Here is a 26,155-nt window from a genome sequence, read left to right as displayed (position 1 = left end):
TTGCCAATGTTGAAGAGGGCCAGAATATCATACAATCTTGAAAATGGAGTAATAGAAATGGGATGAAAGTTTAATAGTGTAGGGTCATGTGCTGAGGGACTAACAACAAGAATTTTTGCTATAAACTGGGGACGTTATCAATTGGAAGCTATAGAGGAGGAGAAAGATGTGGTCAATCACAGGATGACTGTGAGCTGCGGCCATGAAAAAGGCTAATGCAATCCTAGGATTCATCAGGTGAGGTATTTCCAGTAAAGACAGGGAAGTGCTATTGCCCTTATTACCATTATATAAGGCACTGGGGAGACCTCCTCTGGAATACTGTGTGCAATTTTGGTCTCCGATGTTTAAGACAGACGAATTCAAATGGGAAAAGGTGCAAAGAAGGTCTATTAAGATGATTAGAGGAATGGAGAACATGCCTTACGAGAGGAGACTTAAGGAGCTTGGCTTGTTTAACCTAGCAAAATGAAGGCTGAGGGCAAATATGACTGCTCTCTGTAAATATATCAGAGGAATAAACACCAGGAAGGGAGAGGAGATATTTAAGTTTAGGGCCAGTGCTGGCACAAGAACAAATGGATATAAACTGGCCACCAACAAGTTTAAGCTTGAAATTCAGGGCAAAGATTTCTAGCCAGCAGAGAAGTGAAGTTCTGAAACAGCATTTCAAGGGGAGCAGTGGGGGCAAAAAATGTAACTTGTTTCAAGACTGGAGCTTGATTAGTTTATGGAGGTGGTGGTATGATGAGATTGCCTACAATGTCATGTGGCCCATCCGCAATTGCTATTAGCAAATATCTCCCAATGGCTGGAGATGGGACAGTAGATGGGGAGGGCTCTGAGTTACTACAGAAAATTCTTTGCCAGGTGTCTGACTGGTGGGTCATGCTTTTATGCTCAGGGTCTAACTGATAGCAATATTTGGGGTTGAGAAGAAATTTTCTGCCAGGCCAGATCGGTTTTTTTCTCCTTTTTCTGCAGCATGGGACACAGGTCACTTTCTTTTAAACCAGATTGCAAGATGATTGGTTACTGAATTAAGCTAAAATTGACATAAGCTGGATATTAACTGATTTTTAAGTGTCCATAAGCGGGTTTCCACTGGTTTAAATCAATTTAAAAAATGGTTCAATTTAGTTAAATCAGTGCAAGATGCATATAAATAAAGCCTAAGTTTGGAAGCACTTACACAGAGCTCTTCAGATTTTCTGCCCAGACCTAAAGAAGGGCTCTGTGTAAGCTCAAAAGCTTGTGTCAGTCACCAACAGAAGTTAGACCAACAAAAGATATTACCTCATCCATCTTGTCTCTCTAATATCCTGCGACTGACACAGCTACAACAACATGGTCATATATATATGATGGTTGCATATCCTTAAGTGTGTCACTATTGTGGACATTTTCCTTTTGATAGTTCACATACTGGAAAGACCACTATCCATTTACAACTGGAAATGATCTATAATTGCCAGAATCTCAGAAGAGATTAATTTAGAGAACATTAACTGTGAGCTAAATGCTGAATCTCTTTTACAGATGAGGAAATAAGGTTAAGTAACTTGACCAGTCTGTGACCCTTGGGAATCGTTCTCAGAGCACACATCTGCCAGCCTGATTCTGAGCTCTCTGTGTCAGAGGACTGGTGTCATGGTTAAAAGTACTATATTCCTCCCTTTTATTTAAAAAAAAAAATGGTATTGCCCAGAAAGGTGCTACTGTGACAGTCTACTGAGACATGGGTCTTGTCTTGATTAGAGAAACAATTTTTTTAAAAATTGTGTTAGGTAAGGTCATTTGAAATACCCATTAGCACCTAGTGTAGACACAGTTTAACACTTTTAAAACAATGTTAGTTGGTCATGAAGTAACCTAAGCTGCTCTGTAGGCATATAGAGGACCACTCATGGACACAACAACAACAACAAAAAAGATTTTACTTCATAGTTCGGTTGGAGGTTCCTGAGAAATGTGAACTGTAGGCTTCCTTTTTTTCACTGCCAGAGTGAGTGACCTCACAGGTAACACAATTAATGTTTTGAAAAGATTATTCCGTAGTTCTAAACCTTTATCCATGTTTCCTTATTGTAATGGTATTTGTGAAGTTACTCAGCTTTGCACATAAAATAGTAAGACAACAGCTCAGATTTCTTAGGGTTTCAAAGTAAATGTTAATATATAGTGCTAATAGATTTGCATTTCCAGGCTGGGGGGAGGGATATAGTAGTCAGTAACTATCATAGAAATGACAGTTCCAAGTTATGTGGGAAGAGTCTTCTTCCCTGCAGCATACATCCTGCTTTCGGAATCTTGGCCGCTCCTTATCTGTCCTAGGGTAGTCAGAGACTGTCCTACCTAGTGAGACTGGCATAAGGACAAAAGGAGTGCCTTCCGAAGTGGGGATATGATGCACTGAACCCCTGAGAGCCTTTTGTGCATAAGTAAGTACATGAGACCTTCACTGAAGGAATGTACAGTCACATAAAATGTGAGACACACAAACTAGTATGACCTTGTCATATTTAAAAAAACCCAGCATATTCTCAGTTTTCCATGATGTTTCCAATTTTAATTTGATTACTCTGTGTTTGTGTGTGTGTTTGTTGGTTTGTTTTTTGGAGGCAGGGTGTGCTCCCAGGCACAGTGCTGAGCATATATTCTGTGAGAGAAGATAAAACTGAATAAAAGGGGGATGAAATGTTTTTAAAAGTGAATGAGGAAATGCTAATGTTTTTTAACAATGAAGACCGTGTGATTCTTTCTGTATTTTGTAGGTTCTGTTTCAGCTGTGGGTAGGACAGAGTTCAGAGTTCTTCAGACGACTAGCACTACTGCTGTCTCCAGTTAATGCATCCCCCAAGCCCTTGATCACCCCAGAACGCTTGCCTCATTGTATTTTGTCTGATGTGACTCAAGGTCTACCTCACATTCATGCGGCCTGCTTAGAAGAGCTTAAGCGAAGTTATGAGTTTTATCGGTACTTTGAAACTCAGCATCAGTCAGGCTTGGAACATTCAGCCAAAACGAAACAGAAATCAAAAAATCTGAACAGCCTTCACACAGCAGTACGCAGCTTGCAGCTCCATCTCAAGGCCCTATTGAATGAGTAAGTTTACACTATTTGAGAGAATGTGCCTATAATTAGAAAGCTTCAGTCTTGTGCCCTTTTGGTTCTTGGTTCTTTGGTTCTTGAAAAAAAGACTAAATTAAGACTTGCAACCATGCAACATAAAGGATGGGTATATGTGTGAATGTAGGCTAGCTTATATTCTGCTTCTGCTTCCCTACCCATATATTAGAAAACAACTCTGATTTACATTCCACAACTGGAAGAAGATATTTAACTAGTATCCCTTATTTAGTAAGGAGCAACATGAATGAGGTACAGTCTTGTGAATTAGATACTTTGAAGAATTATATAATAGGGTCAATGTTAGAAGCCCTCTGGGCACCCAGAGGGGTCTGAGCAGCTGACCTTTCATGTAAGTGATTGCACGTATAACAAATCTGTTCTGTTACAGAATTTATTTAATTGAGGTGGCTGTTTCTCAGAGCAACCTGCATCCATTTTAAGAGGAGATGAATGGAATTAGGAGTTTTCAACTGGAAGTGAAGGATTCTGTTCTCCTCAGGTTCTGATACTATGCCCATCACCATGGGAATCTGAGTTTTAAATTATAACAGCCACACATATTGCCAAGTATTGTGAAGCCGAAATACGTGGAGTTTGATATTGTAGTTGCTTGACTAATCTTTAGATAGTCTGTCATGCTACCATCTCCTTAAAAGTGAACTGCAAAGCAAAAAGATTAATTAAAACCCTCCATCTCTTTAGTCCCTCTTTTTGAAAGAACCTGAAAACATGCTTGACTTTTTGTCTGTTTCGTAACAATATTCCAAACATTTTGAAAGAAAGTTCAACACACAATAGTTATATGGCATATTCCTAAAAAGATTTTTCGTTGGTACAGTTAAATAACACAAAGCCATCTAATTTTAATGGATTGCCATAATGAGAATGGAGGGGAGGAGGAGTTTGGCTTTAAAACATTGGAACAGCATTATGGAGCTGGCTAAACTACAGTTTAAGAACATGGAGGAAATAGCAGTAATAGGATACTGATTAAATTCAAAACCTGAAGAAATCATGAAATACAAGATTCAGATGTGTGAGTGTGATATTTTCCTTTCCATTAATCTAGGGTAATAATTCTTGAGGATGAACTTGAAAAACTTATTAGCTCTAAGGAGACACAAGAACTAACTTCAGAAGCCTATCAAGTCCTAGAACAGAAACTAAAGCTGGTTCAGCCTCACATCCAGGCAAGCAACAGCTGCTGGGAAGAGGCCATTTCTCAGGTGGAAAAAATGGTTCGAAGAAACCCGGATAAAAAAGGTACATTGAAAAAGTTCTTTTAGCAACCAGCTAACAATGTGATTTAAAGAGATTTGTCTAGTTTACATTTCCAAGACTCTGTTTTCTAAATATGTAGCTGAATTTTGTGTAATGAAGTTCTATTGCAGATATTTTCCAAAGTGTCCAGTTTAACATATCGCTCCCATTTCTCCTTAATGACTTTGAAGCTTTTGACTGACGAAGAATTTGTATCATTGTTACTCATTATTTTTGATTGCTCAAAAGTGTGGTAAGCACAAGTTCAGATTGAGCTAACCTGATAACATAACACAAATTGTTTGTTTGTGAACTTTTTCTTGCCAAAGATGGACTATATGTGAGGGGACAGAAATGTGATGAGAATTTGAGTTCTTTAGTCACTTAAAAATTACTTACAGTGCAGAAAAGACTTGCTTGTCTTTCCCCAAACAACATTTTAAATTGTGCAAGAAGTGAACATATGGTGATCACAAGAATATGATATCTATTCACGCACTTCTCTTGAGAAAGAAAAGATCTTTTCTGGGAAGGATATGATTGTGTAGAGGACTATGCAAAAGAAAGGGTCCGACATAAAATCTCTAGAAATGATCAGTGACTTAACCACTGAAATCTGACACCAAGTGTTTTGGCATTCTTCCAGATCATTGTTGTGTGTAAAACTTTCAGAAGTTTGTTTTTTGTTTTTTAGACTTTCATTTAAATAAGTTTTTATTTAAATAATGAAAAGAGAGAAGGATTTTGATACAACTTTCAACACGACTTTTTTTTAATGACTGTCTGGTTAATTCATGGATGAATAAAATCACTTTATATAGAAATAGGAGTCCAATAGAGTAAACTTGAGAATCTTGCTTTTAAGTTTCAATATCCTATTCTAATCTGGGGCCTAGTAGTGCTCTTGTTCTGGAAGGAGGAATTTCCCTTTATTCTTGTTTTAAGTTTCCACTTCTACATCCAGTTTTTACCTCAAAATGTGAATATTTTCCTGGTGTAGGACGCTAACTTGTAGGCGTTTATTGAATAGGATTTCATCAGTTTCATACTAGCCAATTCACTGTATCTTATTTCTTTTTCTTTTTTTGTGGTGATGTATAAAAAGAGCTGTGGGGGTATGAGGTGTTTTGGAGGGATAGGGGGTAATGCTGGAGGAGTGACACATACTTTTTTCACTTTCCGTTTTGTCCTGTAACTTTCCAAGAAAATTTGTTGATTTTTAATCTGTGTGACACCCTGTGTCTGAGAATAATGCCCCAGAAACTCCATATTCACCAAGGTCTTATAATTATGATATATTCTATACAAAGTATGCCTTGTTTGGTATTATTTTAAAAGCCTTGATCTGCTAAACATTAATATACTGTTGGAATGGATGTGTTACCATAGTATGTGACATTATAAAATATTTTGTAAATGCTACTAGAACATGTTCTGAGGTGGAAACCACCTAGATCAGCTTTTTAGGCACAACAATGCGGTGGCCAGACGTGCTAATGGCTCGTAAAGGAAAGATTCCACTACTGGGAATTGTTTACAGTAAAGGCTTCATTTTAGGACCCATGTTTGCAATGGGGTGGCTTGACCAATGAGACGCAGCTGCCACATCACATGCATGGACTGTTCCAACAAGCTGAAACAGACTATTAAAGGGGGAAAATGACATAATGACTTGACTTCTCTCTCTCCCCAACTCAACACCTGAAGGATCATCTGGAAAACAAAAGGAGTTTGACAGGGGGGAGGGGAGTCCCAGGCAGGGAAGTTTGTCCAGCCTGTGTTTAAGAAACTGCTTGTACCAGCTAACAAGGGTGAGACATTGCTAATTCAAGAGCTTGTTAGTGTGTAGAACTTTGACTGCGATCTTATGGTTATTTCATTTGATAATTACTTTTAATCTCTATCACAATCTGTATTTCACAGTGTGCCTAAAGGAGTTATGATTAATACAAATGAATGTTAAAATATATTTTCCTTTCTACTGATTCTCATAAGTCAATCCTTTTTTTAAAAAAAAGTCTATGAACTTAAGCACAAAATAACTTTATTTTATTTGAAAAAGTCCACTGTGCACACCTATGATGTGATACAATAACTTCTTTTTTTTAAAAATACAGTGCTGTGGAGACATCTAAAGAGTGGCATCTGTTTCTGACCAGCACGCCTGTTGGGCATGCATTCTAAATATTCAGGCAGTAGTAGAAATTCTAGTTAACATCTGTAAATATTTCATGTCAAACTTTGTCAGTTTTTAGTAACCTAGTAACTAAAAAAATAAAAAACAAAATTGGCAAAACCACTCAATATTCTAAACTTAAATAGGAACATTAAATATGTGTGCCAAAGTGCTGATGATTCTCAAGGGATACCCTCAAGATTTTAGTCCTTACAGTTTGTTCAGAAAAGCTCTGACCAACAGTACCACACTGAACTCTTAAAGATCAGTTACCTATTCATTTCAGCACTTAATCTTTTTTTGTTTTTATTTTCTGCCCTGCCCCCCCCCCCCCCCCCCCGGCAAACCTGAAGCATCTTGTGATAACACACACTGCACCATGACACCATTACAACAGCCTGCCCTGCATATAGAGGACAAAGACCCAATCCCTGAAGAGCAGGTAAGAATAAATGGGTACTCTTAAAATTGTATATGAATTTTGTGTTGCAAAGACATTTCCCTCATCCATTTCCCTTTTAGCTGCTTATGGAATGACTTTACCTCCTTCAACAAGGTATGTAAGGCAACTAGCCAATGTCTTTGCATTAATGGACTCGTGAACTATTCCACAGTAGATGTGGTATACCACATGGTGGTGTTCTCCACCCAGGAACAAGGAGCTTTGAAATTAATTTGGAATCCAGGTCTGCATGTGCTACCCTGGAACCAAATAAAGATATCTCTAAAAGATATGTAAACAAAGGTGTAAATTGGTTAAATGGCAATATATTAAATTGATTCTTCCTTGCATTAACTTAACTAATCCTATATGATTTGCATAGTCTTTGCATTTCTGGACACTTAAAATATGCTTTAACATAAACAATTTTGTGAGTTGTTTTCTCTCTCACTTTAAGGGCACTCATTTGAGAGCTAAAAGTAACTGGAAAGAAAAGTTGGCTTCAGCTCAGGAATTAATCGATGGGCACATTTTGAGAGAATATGGGTCCCACCACCACCATCAGCACTTCAAAATTTTTCATGTCAACTTCTTGATTCTGCCCTTTCTGAAGTTATCTGGTTGAACAGTTATCTGGTTGAACAGTTGCCACTTATCAAATGAATGAGATACCTATCCCTGAATGAACTGGAGGAGGGGAGAGTATAAAAAAAAAAAAAAAAAAAAAAAAAAGTGATAGTCATTATCTCCAATAGGAATTATTGGAAAAGTGATCCCATCCGCAAGTCAAAATCTCCTTTTCATATTAATGGCTGTTTGCACCAGAGTAAATCTGAAGTGACACTGCTGACTTCAGTTATCTTGACTTTAAGTCAGTGTACTTACTCCAGTTTTATACAGCATAACTGAGAACAGTCAGGCCACTGAACTCCTGTTATGCAAATCATATGAATGACTATGGACTTGGGGCCCAGTCCTCCTGCTGAAGTGCTACAGTACCTCAAAGGACTTGGCCTTTGGGGAATATGCAGATCAAAAGAGCAGCTTATTCTTTTTCCTTAGGAATTGGAAGCATATGTTGAAGATACAGATACAGACAATGAGTACAAAAGGGAGGACTTTTATTGTTTTTCTCGGGAAGAGAGAGAGAGACAAAAACGTGAGAGAGAGGAATCCAAAAGAGTGTTACAAGAACTGAAATCTGTGCTGGGATTTAAAGCTTCAGAGGTAGAGAGACAGAAATGGAAGCAGCTGTTATTTAGCGACCATGGTAAGTACTGTCTTTTTTTTTTATTAATTTGACTCTAAGTAAGGGGCTGCGTGTGTGTGTTTACAATCAGCTTTTGACATTTTGTTGCTAGAACACATGCTGCATTCAACTGTAGTAGTGCCTTTGATAGATCTGTGTGGCCCTAATTTGTTGCTCCATTTGTTCACATGTCTTGTTAGCATCATTATACTCTCCAGTTTAAAACAAAGAAACTGTAGGAAATGAGAGTTTGGCCACTAACTTCAGTATGCTAAGAATTTGGCTTTTAGCTCACAGAAAATTAAGCACAGCATACAGGGAATTGTCATGTAATAAAATGTGCAAACCAAGCTTTTTCATTGCTCTCCACCAAATCTGTTCTTCAATAAGGCAGCAAAGTTTTAGCAAATCATACATCTTTTAAAATGATAGTACACTTTCAGGTTTAGAAGAAATACTTTTCAATTTTATCCCAGATTCACTGAGATACATAGAGTAAAGTGAAAGGCTAGACTTTGGTATGCTATTCCATGAACTGAATTCCTTTGAAATCAGGCAGGTATTGGTTCCCATGAAAGAAAGAAAGATAAAAACAAAGAGAGTATGCATAATGTGTGTTTTAAAAAAGCCAGCTATCTAATTTGTAAGTAGGAAAAGTGTTTCTCTGATAGTCTGGATAGGACTGCTCCACTCACTTGTTTCTGGAGGCAACTGTATGCAAATTTCTCTTGCATATACTGTAGTGCAGTTTCTCTCTATTTTTATTGGGAATATTTCTGCTTTCTTCTGCCTCTTTTCCTTCTCTGGTTTTCTCTCTCACTTCTTCCCCTTTCCCTTTACCTAAAAAGAAGGCTAAGGAAAATCACTACAGAAAGTACAGATCTACAAAATCTAGGATCTCTTCTTCAGAGGAAGGTGAGATCCCTTTGTCCTTGCGTTCAATATTCTCTGATGATTCAGATTCAGACAAGGGGAAGACATTTTCACATCATGGACCTGGCCAGACTTGTTGACAGTGTCTAATTTACTTTTGATGGTCTAATGAGGAAACAGATGTCTCTAAAAAGGACTTCTGCAAGCCAAAGAAGTCTGAGGATCTGGAATTCCCAGTGTGCGAAAACAGTTGCTTTCAAGTGATCCTGTATAGTACAGAAGCAATCCAACACCTGCCTTAAACTATGTATAAAAATCCAACCCTCAAGTTTGGATGTATTTCCCAACTGGAAGGCTCAATCTCCAAACTAGCCAGAAAAGGAGGGAGCTGTGCATTGCCTCTTCAAAGATTCTGTGGACAAATGCTCAGTAATAGATCAGACACATTTATGTGACTTCAGTCCCTGCCTTCAAAGACGCATGTGTGATCCCATCTCTCACGCCATCTCCCAGGTCCATCAATCTACAATTCTAGTCCAGTCCAAAAGCAAAAACACTTCAGACACTTCTCAAGAGCAAGCTTTCCTCACTATCCTTTATCTATGCCTCGTGATGTCACATGCTTCTTTTCTACACTCTTGCTCGGTATCTACTGAGTCTTACACTCTTCTTGGCAGGCATAGTGCAGTGTACTATCCACCATACACAACCTCTTCAGGCCTTCTTTCTCTCCATTTGGAAAAACAAGGAGAGAATTGGTCTGAGTTGATCACACTCCCAGCCCAAGTCCAGAGCTTTCAGGACTAATGGCTGTTGTTAAATAATTGATGTCAGGGGGAGCTTATGTTGGATACCCCCTTGAATAGAACAGAATAGAATAGTAGCCTACATGGATGGGGCACTCACATGGACACAAGGCTGTCTCAGGCCTTGCTCTGGAGTCCAGTAGGGAGTCCAGCATGAGCACTTCCCTCCTTGAATGAAGAGCAGTGGGCCTAGTCATTCAGCAGTTTCTCCCCTTCACTCCTAATCCAGCAATTCAAATAAAATGTAGCAATTAGACATCTGCTGCATACATTAACCTCCATGGTAGCACTTGGGTCTGAGATTCTATGCATCTCTTCCAAAATGATGAAGGAAAGTTATCAGACCATCTGGGCTTACATCCAAGGTAAACTGAAAATGTCAAGAGACTGGCTCAACAATACCTGGGGAATGGCAGCTGAACCCTGCAATCTTCAACAGTGTGCTCTCAACCTGGCTTGGGTGGGCCTGTTCCTATAGCAGTTCATCTCTGTTGTTCTAGGAACAGAGATTCTCTGCCATCGGGGGCAAATTTGTTTTCATTCATGTGGTCAGTGCAGTGGATGAACTCTTTCCATCCTCCCCTTCTCACAGCAATAGACAGGAAAATCCTTTTGGACCACAAAACTTTGGTTACCCAATATGCTTCACCCATCAGTCTTTGAAACATGGTGTCTCCCATTTTCTGAGGAACTTCTGTGGCAAGAATTGATGCTTTGTCTGAAGTCAAGTCAGTTAAACTTGACATCCTGGAGGCTGACAGATTAATGTTGCAGTCCTTCATCTGTTCCCTTGCATGACAGAGCTATTATTTCAATGTAGGAAGCTGTCAAGGTCTGGGTCTATTAAAAAATGTGGGGAATATTGTTTTGATGCTGGGAGGCCAAAAACTTACATTCTCTTCAAGTCTTCCTTGGGTTCATGCTACAGTTTCTCCTAGATAGCTATGATATGGGGCTTAGTGTACATTTCCTTAGAGATACAAGTTTTAGCTCTCAGAGACCTACTGCTGATTGGCTATGAAGACACCTTGGTAGTTTGCATCCTTGCATCTCTTGCTTTCTCAAGTAAAAATATAAAAACATCAGAACAGCCATACTGGATCAGAACAATGATCTGTCTAGTCCAGTATCCTGTCTTGTGACAGTGGCCAATGCCAGGTGCTTCAGAGGGAATGAATAAAACAGGTAATCATCAAGTGATCTACCCTAGCTATTCCCAGCTTCTGGCAAACGGCAATCTCTGCCTATCCTGGCTAATAGCCATTGATGGACCTATCCTCCATGAACTTATCTAGTTCTTTTTTGAACCTGTTATAGTCTTGGCCTTCACAACATCCTCTGGCAAGGGGTTCCACAGGTTGACTATGCATTATGTGAAGAAATACTTTCATTTGATTGTTTTAAACCTGCTGCCTATTAATTTCATTTGGTGACTCCTAGTTTTTGTGTTATGAGAAGGAGTAAATAACATTTCCTTATTTACTTTCTCCACACCGGTCATGATTTTATAGACCTCTATCATATCCCCCCTTAGTTGTCTCTTTCCAAGTCGAAAAGTCCCAGTCTTATTAATCTCTCCTCAGATGAAAGCTTTTCCATACCCCTAATCATTTAGTTGCCCTTTTGTGTACCTTTTCCAATTCCAATACATCTTTTTTGAGATGGGGCAACCAGATTTGCACTGCAGCATTCAAGATGTGGGAGTGCCATGGATTTATAAAGAGGCAATACGATAATTTCTGTTTTATTATGTATCCCTTTCCTAATGAGTCCCAACATTCTGTTAGCTTTTTTGACTCCCCCTGCATGTTGAGTGGATGTTTTCAGAGAACTATCCGCAGTGACTCCAAGATCTCTTCCTTGAGTGATAACAACTAATTTAGACCCCCTCATTTTCTAGGTGTAGTTGGGATTATGTTTTCCAATGTGCATTACTTCGCATTTATCAACATTGAATTTCATCTACCATTTTGTTGTCTGGTCATCCAATTTTGTGAGATCCCTTTTTAACTTTTTGTAGTCTGCTTTGGACTATCTTGAGTAGTTTTGTATCATCTGCAAATTTTTGCCACCTCACTGTTTATCCCTTTTTCCAGATCATTTATGAATATGTGGAACAGCACTGGTCCCAGTACAGACCTTTAGGGGACACCATTAATCAAAAGTAACCTAATCAGTAATCAAAAGTAGACTAGCTCCTAGGTACCATCAAGTTGAAATGAATTTTAACTTGGTTCTTTGTCCTCTCACTGAGGCCCCCTTCAGGCTACTTAGAAAAGTTTCCCTTCTGCTTCCTTACTATCAAAGTCCCATTCTTCATGGCAATTACTTTTGGGAGAAGGGTTAGAAAACTAAGAGCATTTTCTTTCAAGGCACCATTTCTTCAGTTATTTCCAGATAGGTTTGTGCTTCATGCAGCCCCTGAAATTTTACCTGAAATATATTCCCCATTCCACATCAATTTGAAGACTGTTTTATTCTTTCCTTCTGCCCTACGCTATCACTTGTGTACTGAGAGCTCTCAAATCTTACTTGGATAGGACAGCATTGTTCTAAATGTCATGTGTCTCCTTGATGACCTATAGTTATGACAACAAAAGACCAAAAGGATCTAAGGTTACAGTCTCCCAATTGTTCAAGGCAGCAAGCAAAGAACCCCACACTGAGTTTTTAAAAATCCTACTGAAGTGTGTGTGTTGGCTCCCTTAGCAATAAAGTGCACCCAGAGAACAGAGGATCCCCAAAGAGTTCTGTAAAGCTACTACTTGGTTCACTTTTCATTCACCAAATATTACAGAATTGATGTTGCAGCCTCCATAAATACTTCCTTCAGGATCCAGTAGCCCATCTGTTTTGTTTAGATTCTGTCAAAAATAAAAAATTAGCTTGTAAATTATGGTATAGTTTCCACCTGCTTTGACTGGTTTTTCCTGTCTCTCTACCTCTATACTTCTCCTGCTTGCTACTTTCCAACAATTCTTTCTGGACTGGGGGAGGAGAGTTCTGTGAAAATAGACCAATTCTGTCTTGCTTGATGATTGGTTATCTCTGGGATTTGGCCCTCTACCAGTTTTGTCCCTCCGTAGTTATCTTTCCATCATTTTCCAGATTTAGAAGTAGTCTTTGGGCATTTAGGCAGTGTAACAGCATGGCACTCACCTCTCACGAACACCCCTTCTGGTCGAGTATGTCTCTGCAGTCTTTAAACAGTTCTGGCCTGAGTATCGAGCCATACACCCAGGGCCCCCATTGTCTGGAGGCAATGGTTTCAACCTCTCTGGGCCCTTCTGGCCCCAGCTCTTCAGCTGGGCCACTAAGTAGTTCAGATCCCCTTCTGGGGGTTTATTGCTGTCTGGTTGTAGGCCACTTCCCCACTGGATTCGGGGGGGGGAGGAGGGGGACCTCGGCCCACCCAATACCCCGGGTCCCAGTCCAGGGTCCCTAAGAATTGCAGCTACACACCACTGTGTCCCTTAAATTAAACTGCTTTCAGTTCCCTGGGCCATTTCCTCATGGCCCCAGCCTTCTCCAGTGCTTCACCCTTATCTCAGGGCTCTTTTATGTTTTGGCCCAGCAGCCAGCCAGGAGCTCTTTCTCGCTCCCCCTATCCCCTGCCAGCACTGAGCTGTCCGTGGTGCTGCAGTTCTGGCTCCGGCAAGGAACTGACTGTCTCTGGCTCTGCAGCTCCTTTTTATATGGCCTTTCTCTACCCTGATTAGTTGCTCCGTCTCTGATTGGCTAATCCTTTCCAGCCTCTCCAGATTGGCTGCTTCCTACGCAGTTTCTCTAGGCCACTAGGAGGATTTAGCTCCACTGCTCCTTTCCTGGGACTGGTGTGACAGGATTCTGAGGTTTCCAGCAGGGGGCCTCTAGACTTAGTCCACCCTGTCACAGGCACCAAAACTGGTTCTTAAAGGGCTGGTATTAAGAGAGAAATTTGCATATTCCTGCCTTCAGAAGCAAGTTGGTAAAGACACCCAGTGATTCTCTTCAGAATGGTGAAGGGTCCACTCCATTAGAAGAACAATTAACAGGTGAGGCCAAATAGGTCAACTGCTGCACTGTGCTATGTGGTTTTAAAAAAAGTAAATCGTGAAGCACAAGTTTTCAGTGTGTTAATGAAAATAATTACTAATGTGACAAGCATAAAAACACTCCCATGTTTAGTTAGTGAAAATAAATACTACTAAAATAGGATGCAATGGAAAAAATTAATACAGTAATCTTGTTTCCCATAAAAAGTTTGTATTTTCCAGAGTTATTTTCATCTCTGCTTACAGGGGTAAAGTCAGAATGGAATTAGAAAGGGAATGCAACATGGGAACCTGCTGTTGCTGCTTTCATATATGTTCGTGCTGCTATTCTAATGGAGCTACTGCAGTTTAGGGATCTTTTGTTGGAAATGGACACTATCGTTTTGCTATAAAGACGTCTGTTCTTCAAGAAGCAATTGTATCGTGTTGTACTAACCCCTAACACTGGGAGGAGAGACTTCCTGGCAAGCATCCCATTGCTGGCAATGGGACTTGCTGCTGCTACTAACATCAAGAGGCTAAATTAGACCACTCTTTATTTGTGAGGACAACATATCCTACTGTATGCATACATGTCTTATTTATATGTTGTGATGTATAAAATCAGATATTACATACAAGACATTTTTATTGTGTTCAGTTATCTTTACTAGATTAGATACCTGTTGTTTAAAGGAAGATAGTTCAAATTTGTGTGAAATGCAGCAACTGATTTCACTTGTAATTTCCATAAAATACATCAGCTTTATGTGACATCATTTTTACATATGTATCATGAGTTTTAAAGACTGTGTAGAACTAGTAGCCATTACCTTACATCTTCCGCATCCTGGTCAGAAAATACATCTTTATATTACACATTTTAACTCTCAGCTCCATCTCTTAAGACACAAGTACCTGGATTATGTTTGGAAGGTTACCTTTTTATTCATAATTTTTTTTTCTTTTTTTTTTTTCTTTTCTTTTTAAGCTGCAGTGAAACCCTTGTCTCCTGTAGAAGCAGTGGAATCCATACATAATTTGGAATCCCCTCTGAATTCAGAAGCAGGAAAGCAGGACTGTAGCCAAACTAGTGATGATACTGAAGAGAGAGAGACTAGTCCAAAAGCCCATGTCACTACAAGTGAGAACAGCAATACTGAATATTTATATGAAGATCCTACGAAGGGAGAAAACAAAGACATTGCTGCTGATGCAGGCGTATCTCCAATGGTTGTAAAAAGAACACATTACCAATGTGAGGGTGAAGGAGAGGAAGTGGAGCCAACTGGTGGTGATAGAAAGAAGGTTTTACAGCCCCCTTTGAGAGATGCATTACAATCCTCCATCAAACAAAGGCTGGTTCAGCTCCATATATCAACAGATTTCAACTTTGCATCAGGTCTGGCTGCACAGGTTGCCACCAAATCACTTACTTTTACTACCATGCATGAACAGACTTTTGGAGATGATGATGACAATGACGAGGAAAAGGAGAAGGCAGAGGAGAATGAAAACCATGTGGAAGAGAACAAGGATGAAGATAGAGGCTTTAAAAATGAAGGAGGATTATAAGGATTGTTAAACATTGTATTGCCCACTTGATTCCATAAAAGGCAGGTGATATGATTGAAATAGCTAAGGCATGGGTTCAAAGATAAAAATGCTGGATGAAAAAATGGAGACCGAAATGTAATGCTTACTGTTCCCTGTATATGAAGCTCTCAATAGGGCTTTCCCAGTATATTGACAATAATATGCAGGTAAGATAAGGAGTTAGAGGCTGGACCCTAGGAGTAGTTGTCTGTCTCCTGATGATGATACCAGTGGTGGGTTTTGGAACTTACCTTAAAATTTTATGTTTATTTATTTATATTGTATGTGGTTTTTCTAAAAAGAAGAGAAAAGGATGTCTTGAATTTCAGCATACTCTGTCATTTCCATTCTTTGTTGTCATAGTTACAGTGTTAATTATAACACTAGTCAAAACGATTATTTTTGAAGAACATAAACAGTGCCGTGTGGTCTCTCCCACCTCCTTTGCTTTGCCTTTAGTGTCTGTTGTATATTTGTTAACAACCTTAGGTACTTTTAACTTTATTGGTTAAATACCCTCCCAAACTAAAATGCTGAATTTTAAAATAAAAATGTGAAAAAGCTAGTAGTTGATGTGTCCTGGAGTATTGGGCTAAAGTAGTATGAAGTTACTTGCTCTTCATATTAAGGTTCTATTTATAGGTAGTTTATAAAGGATTCATAGATAATTAATAAATGTTATGAGCAAGTTATAGACATGAGTAGCCTGTGTTACGGATAGTTATAAGCACATCAGTAGGTTTATAGATGGTTAGAAGCAGCCTGGACTGGACTTTATAAAAATATATACCAATTGTTTAACCATTTATTAAAACCCTATTAATGATTTGTTGGCCCTTTGTAAGTGGAACCTTAATATAAGTGTGACTTAGGTTATTTGCACAGGGTTACCAAGTGCAGTATTGTGTACATTTTTTTTCTCTTTCAGAGTTGTGTTTATGTGCTGGAGTAAATTTTTAAGCTAAGTTAAATGAGTGTTTTTAAATGATGTACAATAATTGTGTTATAATGTTAAACTTGCTTTTTCCTAACATCCTTTTACTTTTCTCTGAATCACAGTTATAACCTGTCTGATTAAGAGATCAGCAGAGAACATGCGCTTACATCCTTTCAAATTAAACTGTATCTTGTAACCCAATTGACACTTAAATCTAAATATATAGTGTGGGGCTGTTCGTTTCTCTCTGCAGAAGTGATTTAGAGAGTAGTGAAGCGTGACAGAAAAGAAGTTAACTCGACAGAAGGGGAGAGCAGTGGTTTCACGACATGCTTTTTCTCCTGCCCTCTGACACAAAGGAAGCCCCTCCTCAGAGTGAGGGTTCCATGGTGGAGGCTGAGGGGGAGCAGACACACACTATGGATCCCTTGGACACTGATGGATTTCCATGCAGAAATCAGGCCAGTAATTACTTCTGCTTACTCCTCTCTGAATCCCCCCACACTTGGGTGTGCAGCATGGTGCAACCATCAGAAGGTGCTTAATGGCAGTATAGTTCCTGAGGGTATTGTGCTGCCATGAGGTAATGTGGAGCAAAGGGAGCTCAGTGGATGCTCCCGCACCTGAGGCAACATGGCCCCTGGGCCATTTTGTAACAAGACCAAGCCTGCCCTGCGACCTTCCTCCTCCGCGGTATTGATTTGGAGGAAACACTGGGTGTAAATATATGAAGTTTCACAACCCTAAATGGGAAACATTAACATGTAATGGAGGGAGTAAGTGGCTCAGGGTCATGGTTTACACAATGTGTCCTCTGTTGTCTTCTCCCTGTTTCTTCTGCTCTCTTGCACTCAGATTAAGGGAGGGGAATGCCTTTAAATGCTTTGTTTGCATGTGATAGTGTATTCTGTGCCCTTATTTACATGTATCTGGGGTGGAGGCTGTAGAATGAATGGTTCCCAGGAAGCATGTGGAAATGTAGTCCTCTGCTCAATCATGATGTATTGAGCAGATAAGCATCCCTTTTGGTAATAGGGTCTGTTCTACCCCAGCCCGAGAAGAGTATATTGAGAAAATGGAGTGGTTGATGCAATTTTCTCTATGGTAAGCAGTTGTCTTTTCTAATTTTAGAACAACAGGTTTAAATAAACCAAGAGTGTGTGGAATGTTGTCATTCCCACTTGAAAAGAAATCTTCCTTGTCCTTTACTTAAGACTCTCAAGTTCACCAACTGACTTGATTTTTTTTAGCTAATTCTTCCTCTTACCTCGATTTATTTTTCACTGATACTTTTTCCATCAGTTCATCCACCAGCATCTCATAACCTTTTGCTATGTATCCCAATATTGCTATCTTTTTCCTAAATCCAAATCATGGGATCCTATCTCCTTTAAATGATTATAAACTATTAGAGAGACAAAGTAGGTGAGGGGGAATATTTTGGTGAGAGAGGGAAGCTTTTAAGCTTACACAGAACTCTCTGTGTAAGCTCAAAAGCTTCTCTCTCGCACCAACAGAAGTTGGTTCAATAAAAGATATTCCCTCACCCATCTTGTCTGTCTAATATCGTGGGATCAACATGGCTACAACAACATTGTAAACTATTGTGATCAATACTTACAAAACTATCTGGGGCCTGATTTTCACTTCTCTCACAATTCCAGCTGAAATTAATGGGAACTGCAGGTGTTTTGAACTGCTACAAAAATAGGCCCCATATCTTTCGTTTGAGCCAGTAATTTCTGCAGTGTTTCCTTTACTACAGACCTGGGCAAAAGACCCAAATAATAGACTCTAGCTAATCACTTGGGATTAGACATGTCTGAGAAACGAGTGAACCTTTGGAGCAAGCAATCTTAAATGTCATCATAATGAAAACAAATACAGGTTTTGTCTGAGTAAATCAACTAACTATTAAATGCAAGTTAAATTGGCAAACATATTCAGTGTGTTCTTAAAAAAACCAAACACGCACACTCTTGCATTTGCATCCATTTAAGATGCCCTAGATGTAACTGCCCTAGTAGATAAATTTACTTTAATTTACTTTAATGGCTATTTATTTAATATCCTCCCTGCAGAAAAATCTGGTTAACAGCCCACTCCACCCAAAGAATGGCTTCCTTTGATTTGATAACCTGGTCCCAGCTACATATAAATAGTCTCTTATAGTCTAAATTTCCTCATGATGATGTCTGTTGAAAAGTCCCTGTTTTCATGTTGTAGAGCCTCTTGAGCAGTTCATTAGATTTTCTGACCATCTACATTTCTTTTGCTGCATTTTAAAAAAATATACCGTATTGAAGTCTGAATTAGCACACAAGCACTATGTTAACATATTGTGTATATTGAGGTACTAATGCTGCCCTGTCTTCTTTGACTGATAACTGCAGAATGAGATCTTAGTAAGAACAAAGCACTTACTTTTTAGGTTTTGATTAACTTTGAAATCTGATTATTTTTAGCATGACATCCACATTGAATATCGAGGCAGGCTGATGAATCTCAGTAGCCAGAGTTCTTTGCAGTGAGTAGAATTGACAATAAATACATTTTCCATATCTCGTATAAAATTAATGGCTTCATAAAGTTTTGGAGGAGCACACAGTTATGTAGGGTTAAATAATGGCAAAGGTACTTCTCTACCAGACCCAACTAGAAGGATTCCTAAAGGCCAAACTTACTTTCCTAGATTTGAATGTAATCTGATAGCACATCTAATTTCTGCCCTTAAATTTCACCGATATAGTCGCAAGTAAACACTTGAATTCAGACAGATATCTATCATAGAGATATTTATTGCTGATGAACACCATTTTTTTAATTTTACATAACACAATGATAAAGTGAAAAGCCATACACTAATGGAAGTGGGTTTAGTAAATTATAAATCATGCACAACTTTTAAAGTAGGTTAGAACATCTTTGTATCAATAATAAACAAGATTAGCAATTGCCAAGCCTTCAGTTGGCGTTACAGTAATAAGTTAATTGAGCTCCTGATAAATCGTGCCTAATCCTCATTGCAGACTTGAAATCAACTAATCTACATATAAGAAGAAATACTGGTAGACCAGGTCAAGACTAACTAGTTTTATTGAGTTTCTAAACTGCACACTTTGCCCATGGTTCTTGCACACCCAAAGCTTTATTGCCCTCATTGGACATTTTGCATGGATATAAATAGCAGAACTGGGTCACAGTTTTGTTAATTTCTTTACAAACGAACAAGTCAACAAACTGTTGAACTGCGGAACCTTTTTTTCCCATTTCAACAAGGACTGGTTGTCTGTTTATCTCATATGTCTAGCTACTGAGATCAGATGATGAAAGAAAATACTTGGTTTGGTGAGGGGGGAAAACGTATTCTTATTCAACAGGATTTCTGTGGTAAATGTTTTTCTTTGCTAAGCAAAACAGGAAGTTGTTAAATCAAAATAAAACCTACTTGGATCTTCAGTAATTGTACTTGGTCGAATATATGTTATAAATGCCAAAGAGCACTTATTTAAATACCAACTGGACATTTAAGACCCCCAGATCTGATCTTTGATGAACATATCACAACATATCATGTCTGATCAGTTACTATACACAAGCAGAATTTACAAGTTTAGTAGCAGTGAACATATGAGTATCAGAGATGATAGTAAAGGCTTAAATTATTAATTTTTAAAAATTATTTTGTAAGAAGGTACGCTTTATTCATGATTTGTAGTTTTCTCATCTTTATGCTTTTAAGAGTGGATACTACCTTCATTTTATGTATCTAAAAATCTACTCCAGTAAGTGCAATAACAGACATGGCAGATACAGCCCTAACAATAGGTGTTCCGAGTGACTATTTTGTCATGCATTCTCTTACTCTTCACACTGGCATCCCTGAGTTATGAGCAGGTCTGTTGTAGTAAAATATGATCTTACAGTTAGGAGTGCACTATGAGACAATTTTACACACTCTGAATTTGATACAGGATTCTAGAGAAGAGTCTCTAATGTAATGGATGAGGAAGGAGGGATTGTTTATCTGTTTCAAAGCAAGTGGCTTCTTTTATACAGGATGACTGGGATGAAATCTTGAATACTTTGACTCCTAAAAAATAAATAGAATGTCACGTAAAAAGAGCATACAGGTAGTGCCCAGACAAACATGAACCATAGTGTGCTCACCTCGGCATGAGAAACTTTCCTTTAAGCTTTTTGGAAGCTGTACTTTTCTTGGTTTTGGATACCTACACACAGCTCTATACTTGGTTTTATTCAAGCTTTTACAAGTGTTTCAGATTCAGAGACAAGTCCCTTTGTAAAGACACTGGCTGGATCATCTTCTGACCAGCTTATAATAATAATTTTAAAGACCTGTCTACACACTTCTTAAGATGTATATAATACTCAAAATGTGCTAGGTGTGAAGGATCGTGGGCTTTGAACACGCACGGGTCCCCAGGCAGTACTCAGACCCTGGCTGCCACCCAGCAGTTCACCCAAAGCAGTGGAGATGAGGGCTACAAAGCTGTAGGTCACAAAGAGCAATGCCCACAAAACTCCTGACTGGGGGAAATGTCCAATCCCACTGATTGGCTGAGCAGACATAAGGCTATAAGGTTCCCTCCCCAAGGTGCTTACTACCTACACAGACAATGACCAGTGGAGACGAAGCAGGTGGTGTGCTGAGACTGCTGCTTATCCCACCACATGTAAATAATTCCACCGTTACCTTTTCTGCCCCTCTTCAGCCTTGCTTGGTTTTCTCCATCTGCTGTAAAATACTGTAAACTCTTTGGGACAAAGATTGTCTCTATATTGCAGGTGTGCACAGCGTCTAGCAGAATGGGCCCTCATCACTAGGTGTGACTGCACTACAAATAACTTCTTATAAGGGACAGGGAATGGGACACAACAAAGCACGTGACTGAGCGAGTGGTGATGACTGGAGATGGTGATTACTTTCATCGTTGCTTTATTGGGATTGAGAAAGGCAACAGAAGGAAGTTTTCAAGAGAGATTTGGAGGGGGAATGGTGTTGATGCGACTGACTTCATCAGGGAAGAAAGTCCAGCTACAGGAACCACAAGAAAAGTGCAGAGATGAGAGTGGATGATGAAAATGAAGTGGAGGGGTTAACTGTGCAGCTTGAAGGGCTTTGCTGTTTAGTTTCTTAGCTGGCTACATTTTGACCCTAACACGATTGAGAAATACTATTTATTATGGATTGTTACATGTTATGTAAACCTATTCAGCTGATGCCTGTTCTAAATGCCTGATCCCTACAGCCTCTTTACGTATCCTCTATACTTTAGATCTGAAGACCCTACAGACAAGTATATTCATTGGCTGTACTGATCCCAGAAAAGCCATCTGGCCAAAATTGAGCTCCTTGTCTTTCCTTTCCCCTCAACTCTCATTTTCTATCAGTTGTTGATACCACCATCCTCCATGACACTCAGGACTGCAACCTGGAATCACTCTGAGTCTTCTATCTTATTTGCCCTACCTGCCTAGACTGTGTCCAATTCTTGCAGCTTCTTCCTCCACAGTGTCTCTAAGGACTGTGTCCATTTCCACTCCTGATAGCTGAAATTGTTGTTCAGGCCTTTATCTGCATCCTGATTCTTACAACCAGTCCTGTCTGGCCTCCCTGAGGCCCACATTTCTTTCCCTGCACTCCTCTACAAAGAAAGCAGCTGCTTAGATAGCCATTGCTCTGGCCACCTGTCCTCTTCTCACTGACACTTCCTTCTCCTGAATCAAACTGGAGCTTCCTGAACTTGCCTTCAAGACCCTGCATAACTCTGCATTTCCCTGTCTGCCCTTCTCTCCTCTCCTCTCATCCTCTCTGCTCTGCTGGTGATGCCAGTCTTAGCAAACAATTAGTCCACTCCTCCCACAACCAGCTATGATCTTGCTTCCATGCCATGCCACCCCTTAGGCATGGAAAGCATTAACTGGCCTGGACTGCAAGGCCACAACCCTTCCCCATTCAAATCCCTCATGAACACACACCTTTATTGAGATACCTACAAGCAATTAGCTGGCTGATAATGGGAAGATATCATTGAGGATCATCTATATAATATATATATATAATATATAAGACAATATATATAATTAGTTAAAAATAAAAATCCCTTGTATCATCAAAATATTGTGTAACTAAGAGGTGGCCAATGATCATCTTCACTATATTCTTGTATGCTGCACTCTTTTCTTTTCCTTTTTATCTGTTTAGATTGCAAGTTCCTTGGTATCTTTAATGTGTCCTTTAATATTTGTACAGCACCTAGCACTCAGTAAGTATTACTGGAAACAAACAGTACTCAGCTCAGCGCTGCCTCTTCTCCCTCTCCCCCCTTCCCCCCCAATTCCATTCTTCCTGACTGTTCTTGCCTTTTAAATTGGGTAGAGATTGTTGCTTAGAACAGTTGTTGGCTGTGCTGTCTCTGGGCTCCATGCTGGGTCTTTTCTGGCTGTGCCTTCCAGCATGACCTACCTTTGGGGGGAGGTGGGGAAGTGTATGTTTAAGTCAGCACAGGATATAGGAGAAGGGAACTGCCTAGCAGGGGGGAAGCAGGCTGCTTGGTCAGGACTTGGGGCTTTGACTATACAGCATTTTGGCCAGGATGTGAATCTGCCAGCTTGCTGAGCAGTAATGCCCTCTGTGGACACTGCTACAGCACAGTGAAAATCCCAGAGTAGAACTTGCCATATTACTACTTGAAAGCATAGTAAGCCACGCCACACACTGGGACTTGCACTGCACTATAGCGCAGTTGGCGCACTCTAGATTTACATCCTGGTTTGACATGCAGTAACTTGCTGTGCAGACAAGCCCTTGATCCTTCCTAGAATCCTGACCCAGTCCTGACCTAACCCCACCATGCAGAGACCTTCACATCCTCCTTAGAGGCCATCCACAAACCCTGGAATTTGCCAGTTACCAGAAGACATCCATCTGGCAATTGACTGATTTCCTAAGTCTTGTTGGCTGTTGATTGACACTCCATCAATTTTCTCCTACTCCATCACTAAAAGGCGAAAACAACCATTTCAATGACACATAATACTAACTTTTAATAGTCTCAGTGGGAGTTTTATATCCTTAGTACTTATATCCTTATAACTTATCTTAGTTATAATAGAGCCCCTATGTACCATATTGCCCTTATTCACAAATGTCTCAAGATCCATTTAAACATTTGAGAGAGAATAATCAGAAACCTAGAAAAAATGCAATCAAGATTTTCATATTTTAGAAATATACCGCAATAGCTTTCCTCCAGTGTTTGTCACATGACCTGATATTTTCCTACCTGTCAGCGACCTGGTGAATACGTTTAGAAACGTGTTCTGAATTCCTGTTTTGGCATGATGTTGTATGTCAAGAGTAACTCTGCAAGCTGTCCTCTAGGGAACTGAAACACAAACATGAGACAGAGACCAGAATGGAAGTAATGCAGTTAAGACAGAAATCAAGATGTACTGAAGCTCAACTTATACTGCTTTTTGTAAGTGCATATTGGCGTTTAAGAGTAACTTTGTAATTCTGACTTATTGCAGAACAATGAACATGGAGTATAGTCTGGAAGTAACAGCAATTTTAGTGTCAAATCCCAAAATAAGTGAGTCACTTTTGTTGGCCACTCTTTCCTCCACATCTCAGTATTTAAAGACTGGCCCCTGACCTTCTCAGCTGGAGACAAGAGAACTGAAAACAGTCTTATATTTCTGAACAGAAAGTGATCAATACTTTCCTTCACTTTTTCCTGTTAAGAACAGGCTGGTTACTAAATAAATAAAGGGGGGAATCAGTGCCTAAAATTCCTCATTAGAAGTCGCATCTACCACAGAATGAAGTGCAACGGCTGGGCAGTGGCGCCAGAACCTTCAGGGCTGCTCTTAATATCTGATATGTGTTCTTTTAAAAAAAAAAAAAAATGGATTTCTCTGTCATTGCAGTTTTATAGGCTTGGGATAAAAGCCAGTAATCAGGATTGTCTCCATGGTCTCTCATCTAAACTAGGAAATGATAAAATCTAAACTAGTTCATAGCCATCCAGTTTTGTGCGGCTCCATGTGTCATTTTATACAAATTAATTTTGCATATTTACAGATAATTTGCATACAACAGTGAACTCCAGCTCTGAATAAATTGTGTGGCTTTAGTTTTCATCATGTAGTTGGGATGTAGTTTTTCGCTGTTGCTATGCTGCTCTGACCCTGTACTGTAGATGTAGACTACTGCAACGGAAAGGGTTTTTCTGTTGATGTAGGAACTTGATCTCCATAAGCACCAGTAGGTAGGTCAACAGAAGCATTCATCCAGCAGCCAAGCTGCGTCTACACTAGGGGGTTAGGTCAGCATAGCTATGGTGTTCAGTGTCTGGATTTTTTACACCACTGAGCACTGTAGCTATGTCAACCTAAGTTGTCCATCTACAGGACGGTAGCAGGGCAAGCTTCTCCCACACAATGTCCTGAAATGGGTGGTTCAGACTCCAAGGTCCTTGAAGTTCTTGGCCTCTCTACTAAGATGTGACATCTGGTGGGAGGAGGTCATATGGGCTACAGTCAAAAGCTGATAAAGTGTGATTCCAGGGCCTGTGAAATAATCCAAGTACTGTAGGTAGTGGAAGGACATTTGCACTTTAGCTCACTCACTAATGGAACATTTTATAACTATAATTTTGAACAATTGAAAAAAATTAATCTTTGGCTTATGCAGTAGGGATGTACAAAAGCATATTATGTGATATCCGAATACTAGTTGGTCAGGTGTTTTGGGTAGGCAGAAGCTAAATATCAGCACTGTTAGAATGTTTCTTATCTCAATTCAACTGAACAGTTCTTTCCCTTTAGGACCCTTAACAGATGTTGTGTATTGTTTTCCATGTAACTTGTTTTAAATGGATTTATTGCTGGTGAAATGGTTCAGTTTGATAGTCCTGGAAATTAGTGTCCTCTCTTTATCCATAGAGGGGATACAGCAGTGTGAATCCCCATATTGCCCTGTCAGTTTGCCTCAGTAGTTAGCCTGGAGAAGAGACTACCTCTTGGACTGCAAGGGAATTTCAGTCTTTGTGGCCATTCAATCTTTGGCCTCTTCACCACTCATTTCTTACAGCCCACTGAACAGCAATCATGTGGCAATGACTGTGCTATTACTGAAGTGATGGTAAGAGGTTCTGTAGTACATTTCCACTATAATAAGCCCTCCAGTTTAACAACAAAGAATCTGTGGCCAATTTTATTTCTTCTTTACATCATCTTGTTCAGTAACCTCTCTGCTCAACAAGTGTTCCAGAAAATGTGAATCTAGACTTCATGATTCAGGAATAGTAATGCAGCTGGGAGAAGTTTGTTAGTTTAAGGAAGCATTTGTGCTTCTTTAATCATAATGTTTCTTTTTCTATATACAGCAGTTATTGTTGCTCTAACCTTGGTGTCAATAACATAAATGATCGGTGTGCTCCTTTACTAGCTTTATTTCTGAAGAATCTTGAAGAACTTCTTTATGTAAATTTGGTTTTCCTCATGTAAGTATAGAGACGTAGGTAGCCAGGGCTGTATAAATCCAATCCAGTCTTTCTGGTCTGCTCCAGACAGTAAGCTAATCACAGTTTTGACTCTGACCTGATCTCCATTCAGTATTTCTGTAAATTTGGTTTCTTAA

The 26,155-nt window shown here is 39.4% G+C and overlaps 2 protein-coding genes across 3 annotated transcripts in view; one reads left to right on the top strand and one right to left on the bottom strand.

Annotated features, from left to right (window-relative positions):
• VEZT (vezatin, adherens junctions transmembrane protein) overlaps positions 1-16,116 on the top strand; it is an 87,247-nt gene extending 71,131 nt beyond the window's left edge. For both annotated transcript variants that reach the window (XM_067559793.1, XM_067559792.1), the window contains exons 8-12: positions 2,775-3,106; positions 4,203-4,397; positions 6,912-7,011; positions 8,074-8,281; positions 14,944-16,116. In XM_067559793.1, coding sequence (XP_067415894.1) covers positions 2,775-3,106; positions 4,203-4,397; positions 6,912-7,011; positions 8,074-8,281; positions 14,944-15,527 — 1,419 coding nt within the window. In that variant the 3' untranslated portion in view covers positions 15,528-16,116. The remainder of the gene's footprint in view (positions 1-2,774; positions 3,107-4,202; positions 4,398-6,911; positions 7,012-8,073; positions 8,282-14,943) is intronic.
• A 3,185-nt stretch (positions 16,117-19,301) lies between these two features.
• The window catches only part of LOC137160862 (uncharacterized), a 65,126-nt gene continuing 58,272 nt past the window's right edge, over positions 19,302-26,155 (bottom strand). The window contains exons 10-11 of the mRNA XM_067559788.1: positions 23,796-23,897; positions 19,302-20,578 (exon numbers count right to left, since the gene is read on the bottom strand). Of these exons, the coding sequence (XP_067415889.1) occupies positions 23,864-23,897 (34 nt within the window). The 3' untranslated portion in view covers positions 19,302-20,578; positions 23,796-23,863. The remainder of the gene's footprint in view (positions 20,579-23,795; positions 23,898-26,155) is intronic.

Source organism: Emydura macquarii, unplaced genomic scaffold (assembly GCF_026122565.2).
Source record: "Emydura macquarii macquarii isolate MOO-44397 ecotype Brisbane River unplaced genomic scaffold, CSIRO-AGI_Emac_v2 contig_2205, whole genome shotgun sequence".
In the NCBI taxonomy this organism is placed as follows: domain Eukaryota; kingdom Metazoa; phylum Chordata; order Testudines; family Chelidae; genus Emydura; species Emydura macquarii.
Note: the sequence above shows the minus strand (reverse complement) of the source record. Positions and strands in the feature narration are given on the sequence as shown.